The sequence below is a fragment of the Nanorana parkeri genome, unplaced genomic scaffold (assembly GCF_000935625.1).
Source record: "Nanorana parkeri isolate BGI_ZX_2015 unplaced genomic scaffold, ASM93562v1 scaffold6, whole genome shotgun sequence".
Taxonomy (NCBI): Eukaryota; Metazoa; Chordata; class Amphibia; order Anura; family Dicroglossidae; genus Nanorana; species Nanorana parkeri.
This window is the reverse complement of record NW_017306274.1, coordinates 4,467,990-4,469,151: the sequence shown is the minus strand read 5'-3', so window position 1 is coordinate 4,469,151 and position 1,162 is coordinate 4,467,990. Positions and strand designations below refer to the sequence as shown.

The following is a 1,162-nucleotide window of genomic DNA, read 5'->3' as shown; positions in this document are numbered from 1 at the left end:
CAACACTGTTCCTAGGGCCACACCGGAACGCGCAGCACCCTAATGCCGTGCGTTCCATTGCAGTGCGTCTTGGGTCGCGACTTAATGACCAAGGACAAATGTGGGTCCTGAGGTTACACAGGTTGAGAACCACTGCTCTAGATGGGCTTGTACTTGCCCTTAAGTGAACATTTTAGGCAAATTCCAGCCTCCCAGCTGTGCTGGCACTACAATTCTCATCATTCATCTGCCTCTGGGAGTCATGCCTGTGGCTGTCAGAGTCTTGCAATGGCTCATGGGATTTGTAGTCGCAGCACAGCTGGAGGGCCAGAGTTTGCCTACCCCTGTTTTAGATGGTAAAACTGATGCAATTCACTGACCGGTATTTCTTCCCTCTATTCTTAGATTCCTCTTACATTTGTCAGAGAAAACAAAAGGAATTATCGTCACCAACGACAACCTGCGGGAGTTTGTAGGAGAATCAACCGCATGGATGTGGATCATCAAGGAAAGGTCTGTGTGACCATATTCTCCACTCGAAGCAGAACTCCAGTCGTAACTTTTTTTTAAATTCTGCATAATAGTTAGAACTCTATCAGGATATTCGTTGTTGTCGGTGGGCCCTTCAGGAACATATATTCTCATGATTGATCATTGATATTGACTATTGTTACATGAGCAAAAGGTGAGGGGAAATGCTACATTCTGCCGTTGCCACCACAACGGGTGTAGAGGGGAAACCGTCCAGTGGGTATTACTGTTCTGCTAGCAGCTGTTTGGTAAGGATCTCCCGTCACTTTTAGAGAGATTTCCTATCACTGCCACATAGGCAGGGTGAGCTTAGCTGCTGAGCCTTTGCTGGGAGGGGAGGCAGGGTGAGCTTAGCTGCTGAGCCTTTGCTGGGAGGGGAGGCAGGGTGAGCTTAGCTGCTGAGCCTTTGCTGGGAAGGGGAGGTATAGTGAGCGTTGTCACTGCTGGGAGGAGGATGCTGAGCAGCTGAGTCGTTGTTAGGAAGGGGTGTCTGAGATGCTTAGTCACTGAAAGAAAGGGGGCTCAGTGGCTGCTGGGAGGGAATGCAGGGTGAGCTGAGCTGCTGGGAATTGGGCAGCTAAGCTGATAAGTCACTGCTAGGAGGGAAAACTGGGTCAGCTGAACTATTAAATCACTGCTGGTTAGGGGGGGG

At 49.8% G+C, this 1,162-nt stretch overlaps 1 protein-coding gene across 1 annotated transcript in view; it reads left to right on the top strand.

The window, feature by feature from the left end:
* N4BP1 (NEDD4 binding protein 1) overlaps positions 1–1,162 on the top strand; it is a 37,023-nt gene that overhangs the window by 32,427 nt on the left and 3,434 nt on the right. Inside the window, exon 6 of the mRNA XM_018552896.1 lies at positions 385–492. Within this exon, the coding sequence (XP_018408398.1) occupies positions 385–492 (108 nt within the window). The remainder of the gene's footprint in view (positions 1–384; positions 493–1,162) is intronic.